Genomic DNA, 18,916 nt, shown 5'->3' on the forward strand with positions numbered 1-18,916 from the left:
TGAAGTCAAACAAGAATTTATTTACCGTTAAAAGGACTAGTAGAGACATGAGTTACACACATGTCCACAATAGTGCTGCATTTATACATCACCAAGTTTAAAAAACATAAAAAATACAAAAAAACAAAACAAAAGAACAAAAACAAACCAAAAAACCCCATTAGATAAAGACAATCATTTTGTCCATTACGATCCTCCACAGTCCTCAGGTATCTATCCGCCTCTGCATTCAATGGCAGCAGCCAGCACACTGTGCTGAATGTGAATGGGGAGCATCTCCAAACTTTGTTCTGCGGCTCAGGATCTCATACGTGCAGTCATCAGCACAGCAACCCGAAACACTGGGGGACGTCTCATCTATCTCAAATCTAAAAGATTGGAAAAAGTTAAAAAGGAGATAAAACCCCATGAGGAGACAGAAGGCAGGTAAAAAACATGAAAGCAGCAGCTAGACTTACTGTAACGCATCTCTGAAGAACTGGTAAGCACCATGGTTGTGTTTGAAGACTGTAAGGACAACTTTCTTCATCTGTGTGCTGAAAACAAAAGGGAGAATTCATGAGCCAATTGCCTTTATGTAACCATCTGTATTCTAAGATATACCCTGACAGTCAGCCTCAAAATTTCAGAGCAAGTTCTATTCCTGGATTCACTGACTTTGGAGTTATTTTCTTAAAAATTAAAACGTAGCTTTTATTTCACATATAAAAAAGGATTGAAGGACAAAACTGTGATTGTAAAACATACAACATAAATGTAATTGCTTTGTTAGTTTTTCCTTTGTAGGTGCATAGACTGTGCATGCTAATGTATCCTACTTTGATTGTTGCATCCATTTCTGCAGCATTACTAGAAGCAACTCTAAAAATGTTTTATACAGCACTGTGGTGATTTTGAATATTGTGTTATATCACCACTCAGAGTTTTGGCAGTGTGGCTAAAGCAGTACTTGGTTTGACCTGCTGCTTCTATACTGATCTACTTTTCGGAGTGACTAAATGGTATTCTTTTCTACCTCTGGCTTACCGCGACTGTGCTCAAGCTGCTAGTGAAGGTTGACTTAAGCGATTTGTGCTACTTTTTATGTAGCCCTTCTGCCATTGAGCTATATCAGTCTTATCTGCTGCCTATCTGGTAGTACCATTCACACACATACTCCTAGCTGGATAAGCTGATTTTGGAGTTACGATCAATAGAGGCTATGGTTTAGCCCTATCACTGCCATTCATACTGAATTGACCCTAGGACCCAACGCATTTCATTTTGCCAGAACTCATCAGGGGTCTTAAGGGAAGGCATGAAAATCTAGGGTATAAATTATGCAGACAAATGTGCTGTGTGCACGCCCGGCTAGTAACATGCCGGGCGTGCACACAGCACATTTGTCTGCATAATTTATACCCTAGATTTTCATGCCTTCCCTTAAGACCCCTGATGAGTTAAGGCACATTAGCAGAATGTTAAAAGTTGATTTAAGAAAGTAGACCATGGATAATAAACATAAGCAGATTAAAACAGCAAAGTGCCTGGATCTATCAGCAATTTAATGTAAGTGTCCCTGGTTTAAAGGGGTTGTCCGAGTTTTGAAAAAAAAAAATATGTGGCCGGGAGCGGGCTGCCTAAAACAATAAAGCTGTACTTACCTTCCGGTGCCCTCCGGTATCCAGCGCTGCTGTCGCTGTAAGCAAACATGGCCGCCGTACCAGCGCTGCATTCAGCTTCCGGCCGGACCCGACAACCTTCCAGCCCCCATACACAATGCTGTGTATAGGGACGGATAGGCGTACCCGGCCACGGCCGGCCGGAAGCTGAATGCAGCGCTGCTCTGGCGGCCATGTTTGTTTACATGGCGCCCGGACTGGAGCGACAGCAGCGCTGGATACCGGAGGGCACCGGAAGGTAAATACAGCTTTATTGTTTTAGTCAGCCCGCTCCCGGCCACATATAGTTTTTTTTTTTAAACTCGGACAACCCCTTTAATATGCTTGATTTTGATCAGTGAATAGACCCCACAGATCACAAGAATGTATGTTTGATGTACCCCCGTCTGAGACCTCGTTGCTCCCAGAGTTAATCGGAGCAGCCAGTCGCGCATGTCTCAATGCAGCTGACGGAGATTACAGACTATGGTGCTTGGCAATCTCCATCAGCTTCATAGAAATGAACGGGGCAGCCCGAGCATGTGCGACTTGCTGCACCTCTCTTCTCGGGGAGCGACAAGGGCTCCGACGGGGTTACACAGAACCCCATTTCATCACTGAGACCCCACCGATCAGCAGGAAGATATTTTCTCTTGCCAGACCTTCCTAACAAGCCTTGCTCTTTTATTTGGGTAAACATGGCTTGTTAGGGATCTACACATTGCAGCATTTACTCCAGCAATTTTATGCCACGATTTTGCAGTAACCAGGGGGCTGGACTCCACTTCCAATTTAATAATAATAATCCTTTATTTATACGACATACACAGAATAGGCAGCCCTGCACAAAGCTCGACAAATCAGTCCCTGTCCCCAATGGGCCTCACAATCTAATCAACCTACCAGTATGTTTTTGAGTGTGGGAGGAAACCGGAGAAAACCCACGCAAACACGGAGAGAACATACAAACTCTTTGCAGATGTTGACCCTGGGACATGAACCCAGGTCCCCAGCACTGCAAGGCTGTAATGCTAACCACTAAGCCACCATGCCGCACAAGATTGCAAAGTTTAAATGAATAAATCTTTTACTACACTGCTATTTTAATATGCTGCGGATTCTGTGTGGATTACCGTATGTGCAGATTTTGATGCAGCCCAATACAATATTCAAGAAAATGTGGAAAATGAAATGGTGATCATGCAGATATTTGCATGCGCTTTTTCTTTCATTGGAGTCTATGGGTGAGAGAAAATCTGTATGAAAAATAACATGATGTAGACTTTGTATAAAATGACATCATTAAAAAAAAAAAAAAATTGCCATTAGTAAGGAATCTTCTCTATTATTCCATGGGCGGTGCCTTGGCATATTTTCCATAAAAAAAAAAAATTAAAAAAAAGGCCCAATAAATGCATGCAGAAAAAAAGAACATAAATCTGCATTATAAAATTATAAAAACCCAGCATACAAAAAATCCTGTCATACACAATGTGATTATTTAGCTACAGGGTTTGTAAAACCTAAATATGGGAAATGTCGTTTAAGTCGTTCATTATGCCGAGACTGAAACCCTGACACAATATATATATCAATTATAAAGCCGCACATAATAAACTTACTTATTTGCCATCAACTGCAAGATCTGTACTAGGAACTTTCCGACTCCTTTCCTGCGAACACGGACTTCTAACTGCACCTCGTAACTGGAAGGAGATATGGAAACATATGGTTGACGGCGAATAAAAGTTTCCTTTTATTTTCTCTAGTGTAAAACCTTTAACCCCTTCACGACCGCCTCAATGTAAATATACGACTGCAGGTCCTGAAGGGGAGTGTGGAGAGGGTTCATGGTGTCAAACTAAAAGAAATCAAATCACTTTCCCTAAAACACATATAAAAATAAACACGTAACATCATAAATATATAAAGGTATCAACACATCGCAAAACGTCCAAATTATTCAAATATTAAAAAAAAAAATTACTCCCGACCATGGACTGTAATAGAAAAAAGAACCTAAATGTTCAAACAGTCAATTTGCCAATTTACCAATTAAAAAACTGGAATAAAAAGTGATTGAAAGGTCGTACAGTTTTCAAAATGGCATCAATGAAAACTCATCCCATCCCGCAAACAATGTCACCTCACACACTGAAGTATGAGAGTTACAGGTGGCAGAATATGCCGATACGAGGCATTTATTTTTTTCAATGCAAGATTTTTAAAATTATTTTTAAAAGTTAAGTTGCAGCCTGTGAAAGGAGTGGAATGAAAGAAAAAAAAATGTAAATTCCAAATAAATTGGCAAATCCCCTGGTCTTGAAGGGTTTAAAGCGTAACTGTAAAGTTACTGACAAAAATAGTGTTAGCACAACTGGAGAGAGCCTGTGATAACAATTCCAACTATACATGTATCATGCTGCTGTCTTCTTCCTATCCTGAGATATATCAGGTATATATAAAATTAGATTCAGATTTAATTCTGATGTGGGTGGGCGCTTCCTGGTTGTGACATCAGTTCACCCTCCTGAAGCCAGAAGAGGAGAGCATGCTTAATAGTAATCGTAAATAGTAATAGTAAATTGTAGAATTGCTTATTTTTGCTTAGTGCAGTTAGTTTTTAGAAGTTTTTATACTTTACAGTTGTACTTTAAGGAATATAGATGAACTTTATTTATATGTTAATTGCTTAGGGTGAGGAGGAAGATTCAGAAATTTGTGATTGGTGGGGTTTCTACAATGGGCAATGGCTTGCATTCCACTTGACTAACTTGAATGGGTTGTATAAAGATCTTTCTAAACCTAGGCCTGTGGCCAAGACCAGGGGCTTCCTCTACATCTAAAGGAGATTAGGTTCTACCATCACCATAGACAGGGAGTATCCTCTACACCTAGAGGAGGCTCTACCATCACCATTGGCAGGGGGCATCCTCTACACCTAGAGGAGAGGCGGTTCTACCATCGCTATAGACAGGAGGCATCCTCTACACATCAAGGAGAGGAGGTTCTATCATTATCATAGACAGATGGCATTCTCTACACCTAGAGGAGAGGCACATCTACCATATACAGGAGGCATCCTCTACACCTAGAGGAGAGGTGGTTCTACCATCACCATAGACAGGGGGCATCCTCTACACCTAGAGGAGGTGGTTCTACCATCACCATAGACAGGGGGCATCCTCTACACCTAGAGGAGAGGTGGTTCTACCATCACTATAGACAGGGGGCATTCTCTACACCTAGAGGAGAGGCGGTTCTACCATCACCATAGAAAGGGGGCATCCTCTACACCTAGAGGAGAGGATGTTGTACCATCACCATAGACAGGGGGCATCATCTACACCTAGAGGAGAGGCGGCTCTACCATCACCATAGACAGGGGGCATCCTCTACACCTAGAGGAGAGGAGCTTCTACCATCTCCACAGATGCGGATTCTTAACAGCAGTGAAACTGTGGAAATCTCTGCCACAAGATATTGTGATGTCTATTACTTTGTACATATCTGTATGGATAAAGTGAAGAAACTTTTTATTCCACCATGGATGAGGATGCAACGTTTCGTCTTACTCTATGAAGACATTATCAAGAAATGCTTGATAATGTCTGCATAAAGTAAGATGAAACGTTGCATCCTCATCCATGGTGGAATAAAAAGTTTCTTCACTTTATCCATACAGAGTGCTGCTTCACTTGTTGTTTACTGCTACGACTAACGGGGTTTGTCGGACCCCCGACAAAGACCTGCACCCTCCCAGTTTTTGCACGGTGCCGTTCTACACTTTGCTTTCTCCTTTGTACATATCTGGAGGTCTTTAAATGCAAACAAATCCCACATTAAGGGAATTCAATGGATTATTCAATTAATTTCCCTATTATTGGCCAAAAGGCATCAGCCTTATAGGGTTCTTCGTCTTCCTCTGGATGACTGTAGGATTTATAGGTTGAACTTTATAGACCTCAGTCTTTATTGAAACTTATCTACAAAGACCAGCACTTGATGCAACATAAAACAGAATTAAATGGCATCATATAATATTACTTACCAGTAAAGCACTTCATCTCCACACTCCACATCAAATCGGAAGTGCACAAAAGCAACCGGCATACCAAGTTCATCTCTGGCAATGAGGTACCAGGCACGTTCATCTGTCAGCTCTTCCCTTTTCTCTCGCTCTTTCCATCCCCATTCGCTTTGTTCATAGCTACAGTAACACATTTATACATCATTTATGATAGGAAATGAAAACATTAAAAGTTCCAAGGGGGAACTTCACAGCTTGAGACATATCATAACACTAAGTTAATCTGATCACTGTGGCTAAGGGACTAAACACAGGGAGTCTACAGAGGAGAAAAACCTGCCAAATAGGACATACACATGTCATGTGATGGCCAGAAAGAGTGTACAATCATGTAAGAGATCCTTACAGCATCTGCATATTTGTCTTTGTGAGTTCAAAGGCCCAGTCTATGGTCTTCGAGTCCAAATCAGTAACTCGGCAGCACTCTATAGTCAAATTCAACCTGAGAAAGAAAAGCGCAACAAGTAGTAAAAAAAAAAAAGTCAGATTTAAAGGAAATCTACCATCAGGATCATGGATTATAAACCAAGTACCACTAAGACACCCGAGTTACAGACAGACCCCTCTGACCTCTGGTGAAGCTCTCTGGATGCTTAACTATAGTCCCAGACTGTAATAATCAGCTGTAAGGTGTCTGTAATGAAGCTTTATTGATAATCCTTGGTCCCATTACAGCAAAAAATGTTTAAACTCCAATTGTCACTGGGGCCAAAATGTTTTTTGTCTGGATCTACAATTATAAAATATACAGTTTCGACTTGCAAACAAACAAATTTAACTTAAGAACAAACCTCCGGACCCTATCTTGTACGAAAACCGAGGAATGCCCTTGATTTTTAAGAAAATCTACTTTTAAAACTATGCAAATGAGCCTGAACTTCTATGGAATGTGGAGCCACCTCGGGTTCATTTGCATATTTTGAAGCCTTTTTTTTCTTGTAAAAACAAAGGTATAAAAAGCTAAAAGAAGAGCGGATCCTGATAAAGGGGGCACACACCAGCATGTAAGTGCACTTGGTTTCTAATCCATAATCCTGATGGTAGATGTCCTTTAAAATAAAATAAAATATATTTTGTCCCTATAAAACACCTTACCCATTTCTGTCAAATTTTTTAAAGACTGGAAAGGCTCCAAGAGGGTCTCCAAGCTGCAGAAAGAAATTACAAGTAAAAAAAGATCTGTAAACCTGACAATCAGGGAAATTATCAGTTCAAATATGTTGTACATTAGGAAGGCTACCTGATTGGCTGCTTGCACCTTGGCACACACAGCTGCCATAGCAGCGCGCTCCTCCTGGCGCTTTTGCTTCTTTTCTTTTGCCCGAACAGATTTCCTCTGAGGACCAAAAGAAATGTAAAAAGTATTATAATGAAAAATAAAACTCTCACAATAAAAATACAGTACAGTATGCAGAAAGCATGTTATAGAGCAGGCGGAGTCCAGTCCAATCAGTTGCCACTTATTCAGGTAAAACTTTCAATCACCGAAAGGGACCACATCCTGGAGCCCTATGTGCAACCTGGTCAGCTCCTCCTGCTGTATAACAGGCTTCCTACATATAGGACACTATATATAATCTGCTCAGCTCCTCCTGCTGTATAACAGGCTTCCTACAGATTGTTATACAGCAGTAGGACCTGAGCAGATTGGATATAGTGTCCTGTCTTCCTACAGATAGGACACTATATCTAATCTGCTCAGCTTCTCCTGCTCTATAACACCCATCTAATTGGAGCTGTGGGCCTGGAGTGATGTATTGCATTAGCTCTTACAGTCTCGTAGAGGGGAATAGAGCAACAGTACAGATGCAGAACCTCTATGCAGGCAAGAGTATAAAGGCACTTCTCATTACTGATTGGAGGGTCCAAGTAATGACAACCAATACATATGCAACAGTTTAGTAAACCTGGTACAACTCCTTAAAGCCAAATGTAGTGTCATCCATAGGAACAATAAATGTCTACACTGATAAATCATCCTCAATCCAGCACCACTGCTCTGCTTCTACCTCCTGAGCTTTGTTTACGTGGCTGCAGGGTTGACACGTCTGTATATACTTCACATCGCTACTCCAGCCAATGCTGTATACAGCGGAGGCAAGTGACATGCTGCAGAGGGGTATACAGGCACATCACCAAACAAATCAATGGGAGAGGGACCCAGAGCAGAGGTGCTGGAATGGGAAGGTAAAAGGGGAGCAGAGAAACCACATAACATTTTATCATATATAAAGCCCCTCTCTAAACTCTCCCACCCCCTGACAATAGCCCAATAACACAAGAATTTACAGGGATTTCTACCCCACATCACATTTAGACCCTTATTTACACAGCCAGACAAGACCCTCTGCCCCAGCCATGATCTATCAGCCCCCACAACTCTCCATCATACACCGGTATCCAAAACCCTCCTGCCACAGCCATCTAAGTACCCCAACCTCTTCTCCTGCCCATTTCCCCCTCCCTCCTCACCCCCATGACGTGGCTGATGACGTAAGACTTTCAATCCCGGTTCGGTTCGGTGCTGGAGGGGGAGAAGAGTAGAGTAAGGGGCTAAGTGATGATATCATCACGCACTGGTCCCAACACGCCCACTCATGTATCACCCCGGCATAGCGAAGCCAAGTGGAACGCAATGCGTGACCTGCGTCTGCGTTCCAAGCCTCACTGCCAAAAGGCGGGGAAACTGACGCTCCGCCCACTCTGTCTGAGTCTTTGTCTGGGTGCGGGAACGCGGCTGACGTGACGTCACATCATGGGGGAGAAAGGGATGAGAGGGATGGCGCCTTTATGGGATTGTTTCTTTCCATAGTTCAATAGCTGAGAAAGGTTCCTGCAACTAGAATACATTAATATCTGGTCAGAGAACAATACATGTCCAATTACTGACAATTACTGTTTTTTAGCAGGCTACACAGAGATTTTTGTGTAGCTATGTGTTTTAAAAACAAATGAAAATCAATAAAAACAAAAAAAAAGTCACCTGTCATCCTGTTTGTGTTTGCGTGAAACAATAGGACCACATTGAAATCCTTAGATATGATGTCACCTCATGACATCACAACTGTAAGAACAAATGCATTCTGCATACAATGGGATGTGGCAAATATTTTGCTTTATGTTCTTCATATTTTTGGGTTCAGTCCCCAGGCTATGTACAAGATAGGTTTGGTTTAAAAGTTGACTTTGTATCTAAGTAGGACCAGGAATATTTAGTAAGTGTGACCAAGGTGTTTTTCAGGACCATATGGCAATTGAATTTTAAAGGAAATCTACATTCAGACTGAAGAATGATAAACCAGGGACACTTACTCATAAATCCCGGTTATCTTATATTTGTTAACCATGACCTTCTTTCTTCTGTGGTGTGTTGCCAGATCCCTTCTGTGCTTCACAGGCTATTACACTGTGCATGAGAACTTTCCCCCTCCTGTGTGATATTACATAAGGCAGCGGGAGGGGGAAAGTGCAACAGCCTGTGAAGGTACAGCATGGGGGGTTTCTGGTAACACCAACAGAGCCTTTTGGACTCATTTGCATAATTCTAACAGTTGATTTTAGAAGAAAGGAGGCCATGGATAACAATATATATATATATATATATATATATATATATATATATATATATATATATATATATATATCCAGGAGGCCTGGATCTATGATTAGTTCCCCTTATTTTATAATGTTTGATTTAAAAAAAATTGGGTTGATTTCTGAACAACAAAGTTTCACTGCAGACACAGTTGATCATTGAAGCCCGGGGCTAAAGTTCAGTAATTGCCAGCAACCAGAAGTCACATTGGGCTTGAGGTCTGTTTGTAACTAGGAGTTGTCAATAAGTTGGTTGTTCTTTAATCAAAGCTGCCTGTGTTGGGTGGCTCCTGAATAAATGGGTGACTTCTTTGAGCCCCTATAGCAGTGATGGCGAACCTATGCAGGGCCGGTTCTAGACAAAGTGGGGCCCCAAAATAAAACTATTTTATGACCAGTCACAGTCAGTAAGAGGCTGCCTTTAGTTTGGTAAAACAAACTGTAATATGGGAGAATTTTATAGGAGATAGATAAATGATGGAGAGATTTATGGGCAGCACGGTGGTTCCGTGATTAGCAGAACAGCCTTGCAGCGCTGGTCAACATCTGCAAAGATTTTGTATGTTCTCTCTGTGTCTGCGTGGGTTTCCTCCGGGTTCTCCGGTTTCCTCCAAAAAATTACTACCCTGTTTCCCCCAAAATAAGACAGTGTCTTATATGAATTTTTGCTCCTAAAGAGGCACTAGGTCTTATTTTCAGGGGATGTTTTATTTTTCTATGAGCAAGAATTTGCATTTATTGGTGAACCAAAAATCAACATCTAAAACATCCTTATAACTCTCCAAACTCTGAACTATTGGAATATTTGGCCCCAATCTCTCATGTTTAGCAATAGCACTTTCCTTAAATGACCACTTAATGTCCATGTAGCTGTGTGTAACAGTCAGTGATTTTATTCCACGATTCTTCACCCATGTCACAACCTATTGCAGCATATAAAAAATCTACTAATATTAATGTACGGCTTGGAGTGAGATGTAGCAATATCTGACACTAGGTCTTATTTTCAGGGGAGGCCTTATATTTCTAAGATTGAACAACATTGTACTAGGTCTTATTTTCGGGGGATGTCCTATTTTAAGGGAAACAGGGTAGTAGGTTGATTAGACTGTGAGACCATTGGGGAGAGGGACCGATATTTTCTGAAAGCAGACACTTGCCCCATTTTCAAAATTGCATCAAAGATTTTATAGACATAGGCGCCTTCATGCAATTTTGATTCAAATTGAAACATTTTATTAAAAATAGTTAAAATTTGACTTTGATGGCAAAAAACTTGATCCAAACAGAAAATATTTACCTTCACATCTCCTTAATGTAATACATGGACATTTGCAGAATTCACAAATGTGCCCTATTGATATGTTCACATAAATAAATCCACATAATATCACTTAAACTGTAATAACTAGATATCTGCTTTTCAGCTAGAAATTTTAAGACCATCACAACCTGCAAAATATAGCAATAAAACAGAATAAAAAGTAAAGGCGCCATAAAACCTATAGAATAGAAAGCAGACAACCAGGCGATGCATTTGGCAATTAACATTGAAAATTTCCTCTAAAATATGTACAAATCCAGATACTTATATAAAGAAAATATACTTTCCTAAACCAGTAAGATGTGAGGATCATACAGACCCTACATGTGGATATTCACAAAAATATGCAGCAAATGGAACTGCAGAAAATTCCCACAGATGTATCATTGTCTGTTCCTTAGACAATGGTAACCCAAATACAGGCGGTCCCCTACTTAAGAACACTCGACTTACATACGACCCCTAGTTACAAACGGACCTCTGGATATTGGTAATTTATTGTACTTTAGTTCTAGGCTACAATAATCAGCTATAACAGTTATCACAGGTGTCTGTAATGAAGCTTTAGTGTTAATCCTGGTTCTTATGACAACCCAACATTTTTAAAATCCAATTGTCACAGAGGCCAAAAAAATTCTGGCTGGGAGTACAATGATAAAATATACAGTTCCGACTTACATACAAATTCAACTTAAGAACAAACCTACAGACCCTATCTTGTATGTAACCCGGGGACTGCCTGTAAATAACTATATATCCATAAACCTCTCTAATTAGGTAATCAAAGTCACTTTTAGATGTCGCCATTGTATTATCTGCACAATAACAGAACCCTCCGCGCTCCATAAGAATGAGAGTGAGAACCTCAGAACATGGGTGTATATAATGGAGGATGGGGGAAATAAAAACTTTATTGCAGACATGTGTGTGTTTTTGGTGTTACATATAACTTTATGGACATGTTCTGGGTTGCAGTGTTAATATATAATAGCGACATTAGGCAAAGAGGATTGAATGTTCATCGTATCAGTCAATTTTCCTAACAAAAAATAACTATCACAAAATAAAAGGGAATAAGAGAGAAAGGGCCACATTTATCACTTTTGTGCAGTAGTTGCGCCTGTTTTCCAGAATTATCACAAGCTACAACCATCTGTGATAAGTTAATTTCCTGCCTCTTATTAATCACTTTACTTTAACACAGTTTAGGCGCAATGTTAGATTCAGGCACTTACATGTGATCCTGCTACAAGCTCCTCTCTGCTTCTCCCACAGCCCAGAATGAAGATAACACTCACAGCAGCACCCAGGTGTGTGACACCCAGCACCCAGTGACCTCCTCAGCAGTGGCTTCTCCTGGAGGGGATCCCCCAGTGCTGGTCTCCTGCTGCACCCCTGTAATTCTGCACAGTATCCCCCTCAGATACTGTGCAGAATTACATGGGGGACACTTGTATGTCGTATCTGCAACATTCTGCAAACTTCTGCAAAGTTCTTTTCTCTCTTGCTTTGAGCTCAGGATTCTGCAGAATGTTTTGTAAATAGAAGGTGATGAACTGTAAATAGAGTCTGCAGCTCCTGTCTGCAGAGTATCTCATGTCTGTATGATCTGTACTAGTGTCTGCAGTGTCTGTATTATCTGTACTAGTGTCTGCAGTGTATGTAATGTGTCCCGTTTTTGCGCCCAAATGAAAAGTCGCAAGTGATGAATATCATTAGGCGCAGCAAAACATCTGGATTGCTAGGATAAATGAGGGAAAGCTGGTTATTTTTGCTGCGCAGCTAGTTTGGCGTTTAGTCGCAAAAATGGCACAAAAACGGTGCGCCTGAATGAAAAGGCGCAAAAACAACCGAAAAAAACGATTGATACATGTGGCCCAAAGTGTGTTCTTAGATAGTTCTGCATAGAGAAGGGTTAAAAACATGAATATTAGTTGATATTATCCCTTCTCAAAATGTAGTAACATATAAAGTGAAAATTTCCATTATCTGTGAGGTGCAGCAAATGCTCCCTGCAGACTGATGGTTAAGAATCTGGATTGGGGGGGGGGGTAATTTCAGGGGGCTGTATCTCTGGCTCTGTGACACATAGAACCTTACTTCTTTTTTCCTATGAAAGAAGAGAATATCCTCTTTTATATGAATCTAAATTTGTGTTATCTGTTAACCTGCTGTTGGGAGTGATTTTTATATATAAAAATGGCACCTGATATTCTCACTTTAAACCTGAATATCTCTGGATCCCTGGCACCTAGAAACAAAATTCAAGATTCATTTGAAAGAAGAGATTCTCCCCTTCCAAGGGGCCCTGGGCAATTGCCACCTTTGCCTACCCATAGCGCCGGCCCTGAACCTATGGCACGAGTGCCAGAGGTGGCACTCAGAGCCCTATCTGTGGGTACCCAGGCCATTGCCCCAGCGCACCAGACAGAACTCAAAGAATCTTCCTGCAGTTCCAAGCAACTTAAAAGATGCTGCTTTCAGTTATATTTTGATACCTCCTTCGCTACTTGTGACTGTAGGAAGAGGGAGAATGAGTAGATAGGGCTGAATTATCTTTGGAAGACCTCCTGCTGGCCCCTCTATTCTCTGTGTACACAGGGACACTGGAAAGAAGTGATGTAAATTTTCCATCTTTCTACTGTGTTGCTGTCCTCAGGAGGCCAATACGATTGAAAGTTGTTGAACAAGGAGCAATAAGTTACTGCTTTAATTTTTAGTTGGCACCTTGTGATAAATAAGGGGGGTTTTGGGTTCAGTTTGGGCACTCGGCCGCTAAAAGGTTTGCCATCACTGTGATATGATTTGGCTTTCATCGGCCCGTAGATAAAACTTACATGATTTGCTTGTAAGTACACAGTGGGTGAGAAGACAATTTAAAACTTAACTTTTAATATAGTACAAAATATATAGATATAAAAAAATAATAATATTATGAAGAGTGAGAAAGCACTCATCACGTGGTTATGCCGGTCAACAGGGCATCCAACTTAGTGTGTACAACACCTTGAAAAGCTTTCAATGCTGGGGTACTTTATCGATGTCCAGGTGGTTCTCAAACCTGAGTGGCCTGCTGCACGCCTGTTCAGTTTCTGCAAGCAGCTATTGGGCAGGTGCTGGGTGCTCTGATTCTCCTAAGTGGATATTAATCAATAGAAAGGACCAAGGCACCAACACAGAGGTGGAGAGGGAGATACCAATAGACAGTGAGAGGTAAGTATAGTAGAGAGGTATTGAAACACGTAGGGGCAGAGGGGGGGATGAACCTTGAAGGTCTCAAAAATATTCCTAGAATCCTAATTATCCCTGATGGAGAGAAGGGAAAAGGATCTAAATGCACCCTACGGCCTCAACCAGCGATTGCAGCCCTATGAAGCTGCAACCTCGTCTGGAACTTCACCCTGTACTCGGCCGTCTAGCCCTGTACTAAAAAGGGAGAAGCGGTAGAAAAAGTTGCCATTATATAGTTGAATTAAGTGTAAGTTTACACCGGAGAGGTGGTTGGAAAGGTGTATAGATAGGTTTCACTCATCATATAGATAGGTTTCACTCATATGTGGTCAGGGTCCCCGATGGGTGCGGTTTGTTTGCGTTTGCAAACGCAGACAAAACGGCACATGTGGCACCAGCCTAAGGCTACATTCACACCGCCGTCTTGGGGACGTATATACGTACAGCAATGGGTGCACAGCACCGTACCGTTCCGTAGACGGGAGAAAAATAGGACATATCCCCGGAATGGTGCAGTGCGCCATATATCACTATGGAGAGGGGCGTTCACACCCCCCACCCCCTCCAAGCTTTTCTATAGAAATCTATGGGGACGTGAAAAATACCAATTTGCGGATGTGAACTTTCAAAGGGGTTGGGACAAGAATTTGCCAGCATGCCGGATCTGCAAAATTGGATGACGTAAACGGTCATCACTAGCCTGAAATGTGTAGAGGTGCCAGCTATAGAGAGACACTTTATGTGCAGGGAAGGCTAAACTTCATGGTCGACAGTTCTGTTCGCATTGGATGAAACCCCATATTCTCTCAAAAACTGGCTAATAAGCTGTTTGCATCGAGAGACTTATGGAGGTGACCTCCTTCTCTCTGCAGTGAGTCCTTCCATGTTGTAGCTTCTCAGGCTGCCGTGCTCTGCGGGAGCACTTCCCTGCTCCAACTCTATGCTGAAGCTTCCCCTGCTGCTGAGAGATTACATGTTGCAGAGGGAGTGCTAAGGGGGAGGGTTAGACAGTGTAACAGCCTGTGAAGCTGCAGCAAGGAAAGGCTTTAGTAACACCTCCAAGAGCCTTTCAGGGTCATTTGCATAATTTTAACAGTTGAATTCAGAAGGAAGGAGGCCATGGGTAACAAATATAAGAATATTAGCATAGTCACAGTGCCTGGAGCTATGAGTAAGTGTCCCTGGTTTATGAGGGTAGATTTCCATTAAAGGTACATTATTTTACCATAATGAGATGCTGTGCATATGGTATAGTAGGGAGGGACTAGTCAGACAAAACTTTCTTTGATGAAGTGAACGCAAGCAATTGTGGCAAGGTATATGTATCATCTGACTGCAGCATCCATAGTGAACTCCAAGACCTGTCCCTAGGAATGAATTGAGCAGAATGTTACCCTGACTTTCCATTCAGACCCATGGACAGTGAATGGGGCGGCGATGAACATGCACAGCATGCCACTACAGTCACACAAGGTAAGGGCACCCCTGTTGTTGTGATTGTTGGAGCTTCTCAAGGATTGGACCCCCGCTGATCAGCATATTGGGTTGGATCGATTATTCTGGCTGTGCCAGTTATCTGTCTAACTCTGCACTAGAAAGAAGGTCTTTGTATGAAGTGTCCGCACCAGTTTTGTGTTGCAGCCGGGCGAGCATACAGCAGTGTGCAAGTAGCCTAAGGAAAAACTGAATTTTAATATACTCCTTATGAACAAGATTCCTCTTTATTGATTTTAGAATAGTACACGTTATCTCCTGTAGGTGGCAGCATATTACTGTAGAGTAGCCGAAAAACTTCCTTGATCTACACACGTGAGTTTTTTGTAAAACAAATATAGGCAGTCCCTGGGTTACATACAAGATAGGCTACATAGGTTTGTTCTTAAGTTGAATTTGTATGTAAGTTGGAACTGTATATTTTATAACTGTAGCTTCAGGCCAAAAATGTTTTTTGCCCCTGTGACAATTGGAGTTTCAAAAGAGGGGTCTGTCTGTAAGTCGGATGTCCTCAAGTAGGGGACCGCCTGCAGTGTATTTTTTAAGTTTAGAGTTCTTTATCTTTCTTGTTTTGTTTCATTTCACACATTTTTACTCATCACTGGTTTGCCTTGTGAAGCATTGTTTTTTTTTTTTTATAGCAAGGTCCTTGCAAACCAGCAACCAGGGTTATTGTTGAGGTTTTTATAAATTAGAGCACAATTTATGTTTTGAAGGCTTTGTTATTATATATTTCAGCTGTAATTTTAGTGCTGTGGGTGAGACAATAGACGAGAAATAGCCTATGAAGCTACAGCCAAGAGGGGCTCTGGTAACACCCCAGGAGCCTTTCTCATTATTACAATTTTGACAGTTGGTTTTAGAAGGAAGGAGGCCATGGATAACAAATGTAAGAAGATTAGCAGAGTCACAGTGCCTGGATCTATGAGTAATGTCCCTGGTTTATCATTTGTCATTTTGACGCTAGATTTACTTTACGTTTGCATCATTGTTCACTGATTGTAGTGTTTAAAAAAAAATGAAACAAATGAGATTTTTATCTGCTATTGTTGGAAATATAATACAGGAACACTCACATTGTATTTGTGATTTAACGTATCTATAGCATAATTACAATGTATGCTATCCTATAACGTAAAAATGATGACTACAAAGAGGTAACAGTAATGTATGGTATCTCTCATCACCGCGCGCAGATAATTGCAGATAGGTTTGTTTGCATATAATGCGCAAAGATGGCAGTAAATAGTGACAGATGTGTTATATTTCTTTGAGGACCTAGACAACAGATGGGCAAAATCGTACCTTTCCTCGAGTGATCACAAAGCCATAGAAAAAAAAAATGTATCAATAAATTTACTCCAACAAGAAACGTAGATTGTAAATAATTGTTGACAGTGAAGCTTATACAACTTGGCCTTATAGGGACTCTGTCAGCAGATTTTACCTAGCAGCGTCCTCAGGTAGGAGATTATATGTCCTTTCTATAATTCTGACTTTTATATGACATCTCACTGCCCGGCTACTAATAGGTTTGGGGATTGTATTGAAGGGCTAAAGGAAGTTTGTGGGTCACATTACGAGGCATTAACTGGTAGACCACCAGGGCAATATACTATACATGTATATTACATACATATGATGTGATATGTTTGCTCTTTTGAAAGGGATCCCGGCTCTTCTTGAACATGTTAAAGTATCCGCCATAACAAACTCCTCCAGCAGAGAGTTCCATAGTCTCCCTGCTCTTGCAGTAAAGAATCCCTGTTAATGGTAGATTCCTCCTGTCCTCTAGGTGTAGAGGATGTCCACTGTCTATGGTGATGATAGAAGCACCTCTCCTCTAGGTGTAGAGGATGCCCCCTGTCTATGGTGATTGTAGAACCTCCTCTCCTCTAGGTGTAGATGATGCCCCCTGTCTATGGTGATGGTAGAACCTCCTCTCCTCTAGGTGTAGAGGATGCCCCCTGTCTATGGTGATGGTAGAACCTCCTCTCTTCTAGGTGTAGAGGATGCCCCCTGTCTATGGTGATGGTAGAACCTCCTCTCCTCTAGGTGTAGAGGATGCCCCCTGTCTATGGTGATGGTAGAACCTCCTCTCTTCTAGGTGTAGAGGATGCCCCCTGTCTATGGTGATGGTAGAACCTCCTCTCCTCTAGGTGTAGAGGATGCCCCCTGTCTATGGTGATGGTAGAACCTCTTCTCCTCTAGGTGTAGAAGATGCCACCTGCCTATGGTGATGGTAGAACCACCTCTCCTCTAGGTGTAGAGGATGCCCCCTGTCTATGGTGATGGTAGAACCTCCTCTCTTCTAGGTGTAGAGGATGCCCCCTGTCTATGGTGATGGTAGAACCTCCTCTCCTCTAGGTGTAGAGGATGCCCCCTGTCTATGGTGATGGTAGAACCTCCTCTCTTCTAGGTGTAGAGGATGCCCCCTGTCTATGGTGATGGTAGAACCTCCTCTCCTCTAGGTGTAGAGGATGCCCCCTGTCTATGGTGATGGTAGAACCTCTTCTCCTCTAGGTGTAGAAGATGCCACCTGCCTATGGTGATGGTAGAACCACCTCTCCTCTAGGTGTAGAGGATTCCCCCTGTCTATGGTGATAGTAGAGTCGCCTCTCCTCTAGGTGTAGAGGATTCCCTCTGTCTATGGTGATGGCAGAACCTCCTCTTCTCTAGGTGTAGAGGATGCCCCCTGTCTGTGGTGATGGCAGTACTGCTCTCCTCTAGGTGTAGAGGATGCCTCCTGTCTATGGTGATGGTAGAACCACCTCTCCTCTAGGTGTAGAAGATGCCCCCTCTCTATGGTGATAGTAGAACCTCCTCTCGTCTAGGTGTAGAGCATGCCCTCCTGTCTATGGTGATGGTAGAACCTCCTCTCCTCTAGGTGTAGAGGATGCCCCCTATCTATGGTGATGGTAGAACCTCCTCTCCTCTAGGTGTAGAGGATCCCCCTGTCTATGGTGATGATAGAACCTCCTCTCCTCTAGGTGTAGAGGATGCCCCTGTCTATGGTGATGATAGAACCTCCTCTCCTCTAGGTGTAGAGGATGCCCCCTGTCTATGGTGATGGTAGAACCTCCTCTCCTCTAGGTGTAGAGGATGCCCCTGTCTATGGTGATGGTAGAACCTCCTCTCCTCTAGGTGTAGAAGATGCCCCCTGTCTATGGTGATGGTAGAACCTCCTCTCCTCTAGGTGTAGAGGATGCCCCTGTCTATGGTGATGGTAGAACCTCCTCTCTTCTAGGTGTAGAGGATGCCCCCTGTCTATGGTGATGGTAGAACCTCCTCTCCTCTAGGTGAAGAGGATGCCCCCTGTCTATGGTGATGGTAGAGCAGCCTCTCCTCTAGGTGTAGAGGATGCCCCCTGTCTATGGTGATGGTGGAACAACCTCTCCTCTAGGTGTAGAGGATGCTCCCTGTCTATGGTGATGGTAGAACCTCCTCTCCTCTAGGTGTAGAGGATGACCTCCTGTCTTGGCCACATGCTTTTGGAAGTATTTGTATATTATAATGAGGTCTCCCATTTGAATGATCTAAAAC

The 18,916-nt window shown here is 42.2% G+C and overlaps 1 protein-coding gene across 2 annotated transcripts; it reads right to left on the minus strand.

The window, feature by feature from the left end:
* Window positions 1-8,386, minus strand: NAA40 (N-alpha-acetyltransferase 40, NatD catalytic subunit). Of its 2 annotated transcripts, none has more exons than XM_072118359.1 (8): window positions 8,203-8,386; window positions 6,971-7,066; window positions 6,826-6,878; window positions 6,077-6,172; window positions 5,692-5,850; window positions 3,263-3,346; window positions 459-536; window positions 1-368 (listed from the first exon to the last, which is right to left on the minus strand). In XM_072118359.1, exons 1-8 carry the CDS (start codon window positions 8,206-8,208, stop codon window positions 230-232), a joined length of 711 nt encoding a protein of 236 aa, XP_071974460.1. In that variant the 5' UTR covers window positions 8,209-8,386; the 3' UTR covers window positions 1-229. The 2 variants fall into 2 exon arrangements, with proteins under 2 accessions (XP_071974460.1, XP_071974461.1); XM_072118360.1 differs by lacking the exon at window positions 8,203-8,386 and adding an exon at window positions 8,060-8,126.
* Window positions 8,387-18,916: the final 10,530 nt, after the last annotated feature.

This window comes from Engystomops pustulosus, chromosome 7 (assembly GCF_040894005.1).
Source record: "Engystomops pustulosus chromosome 7, aEngPut4.maternal, whole genome shotgun sequence".
NCBI classification, from domain to species: Eukaryota; Metazoa; Chordata; class Amphibia; order Anura; family Leptodactylidae; genus Engystomops; species Engystomops pustulosus.

Bases quoted from the DNA above. Each gene is read 5' to 3' on its own strand.
- NAA40 (XM_072118359.1), bottom strand. The intron at 5,851-6,076 runs GTAAGGATCTCT...GTGTTACTGTAG, and splicing joins AAGACAAATATGCAGATGCT to CTATGAACAAAGCGAATGGG. The intron at 537-3,262 runs GTAAGTTTATTA...TTTTGTTTTCAG, and splicing joins TTGCAGTTGATGGCAAATAA to CACACAGATGAAGAAAGTTG.